General features: G+C 38.2%; 1 protein-coding gene across 1 annotated transcript in view; it reads left to right on the forward strand.

Annotated features, from left to right (window-relative positions):
* LOC107573874 (zinc finger CCCH domain-containing protein 13-like) overlaps positions 1-1,993 on the forward strand; it is a 43,473-nt gene that overhangs the window by 36,044 nt on the left and 5,436 nt on the right. The window contains exon 8 of the mRNA XM_016260333.1: positions 1,646-1,943. Coding sequence (XP_016115819.1) covers positions 1,646-1,943 — 298 coding nt within the window. The remainder of the gene's footprint in view (positions 1-1,645; positions 1,944-1,993) is intronic.

Below are 1,993 nucleotides of genomic sequence, written 5' to 3' on the forward strand. Positions count from 1 at the left end.
TATAAAGATTATTAAAATGAATAGGCTACGTATGGATGACAGTTGATTACAATATTTCAGTTTATTTCCATCATTAGTAACAGTTTCCCCTGTGGGACAAATAAAGTTCATATTAGTCGTATATTAATAATAGGCTACTTCATTAACTATGTTATTTACTATCCCTGTTGTAGTAATATTCATAAGTAAAAACCAACAAGATTTGTTATTTCACCATGTTTCCAAATTCTCTACCCCAGGTCCAAAAAATGTAAAGAATGTACAAACTGAAAACATTAAATACTTTTGTAATCTATTTCCATTTGTTATTTTCAAAAGAGAAATACTGTCATGGATGTTTACAGAGCAGAGGTCACTTTTTTAAAATTCCAATGGGAGAGATGGACTTTTGTTTGTCTTTTGTTTATTATTATGTTGTGCTGTATTGTTGGTTAAGGTGTTATTTCTGTTTCAAAAGCCAGCAATAAATAACACTTTAATATCTAAAGAGTGTTCATGTGATTTTATACATTAGTAATGTTGGGAAATTAATAAATGTATAATAAGCGTCACAATCGTAAAACTGTGATTATTCCTCAGACAATAATCGTACCAACAAAATCTATAATCGTTGCTTCCCTAGTCATGCTGCTGTGTTAAATATAGCCACATGGGCTCAGGAGTACTTCAGAAAACTGCTTGTCACTTCACACAGTCTGCCACTGCATCAATAAATGCAACTTGAATCTCTGTTCCTCAAGGAGAAAGCTATACGTCAATTATATGCAGTGATGCCGCTGGGTTCTCTGGGCCAGAGGCTCATCTCATATAGTCAGAAAGACAATGGAAATGTGAGAAAAAATTTGCTTGCAAAAATAAAACAATTAGTATCCTCAATTCCCAAATTAAACATTGTAATTAAAAGGAAGGTTGATGTGGCACAGTGTTAAAAGTGCCTCTGTCCAAACTTTTTTGAAGTGTTGTAATGTCAGATTACTTTTATTAGGGAATTAATTATTATTAATTAATTCAGGTTTTGAGAGGACTCGAATCTGAAAATTCGGAGTCAACCTGATTAGAACTGATTTCAAATTTTAATAGTTTACACTTTATCAATGGTCGTCCAGCGAGACGTTAACGTCTGTGTACATTACTGATTCTGTTCATATTACTTCGTGGCCAACGACACAAACAAAATGGTAATCTTATTAATTTTTGAGCAAGGTGACAAGGATCTAGGCAGAGTTTTAACTTTAAAATGTCACGACACAAGACAGTGATTCTTTATAAATGAAACAAGAATTTAGAATTTTGGCTATTCTAGATTACATTGACCTAAGCTAAGACATACACATACACACACACACACACATACAGGTCTGAAGAATGAAAGTTACGGAGTTTGTATGAAGTTCCCAAAGTTCTAACTCACTGTCTCTTTCTCCAGCGGTATGGGTTCTGTAAGTCTTTCAAGGTTGGAAATGAAGAACCAGAAGTGGAATGTGAGATTTACAAAGCTCAGGTATAACACTCTATAATATACTTTTCATTCAGACCAGTCAGACCAAGTTAATTTGTCCTGACTAGCTGTATTGCCTTTGCTCTAATTATTTCAGAACATAGCTCATCCAATGAAACACCCTGCTCAGTCAAGAAAAGACTGTAAATTCCATGGCTTCCCACCCCCCCACTATCCAGGACATAACCTGCCTCACCCGGAACATGCAAGCCATGAGGACAAGGGCGGGGACAAAAGGCCTAACCGAGGGGGCCGTCCAGGACACGCAAGCCATGAAGACAAGGGCAAGGACAAAAGGCCTGACCAAGAGGACCATCCACAACAAGCAAGCCATGAGGACAAGGGCAGGGACAAAAGGCCTGACCGAGGGGGCCGTCCAGAGCATGTAAGCCACGAGGACAAGGGCAGGGACAAAAGGCCTGACCGAGGGGGCCATCCAGAGCATGTAAGCCATGAGGACAAGGGCAGGGACAAAAGGCCTGACCAATTGGCCCG

Source organism: Sinocyclocheilus grahami, unplaced genomic scaffold, assembly GCF_001515645.1.
Source record: "Sinocyclocheilus grahami isolate Dianchi unplaced genomic scaffold, SAMN03320097.WGS_v1.1 scaffold2055.1, whole genome shotgun sequence".
NCBI lineage: Eukaryota > Metazoa > Chordata > Actinopteri > Cypriniformes > Cyprinidae > Sinocyclocheilus > Sinocyclocheilus grahami.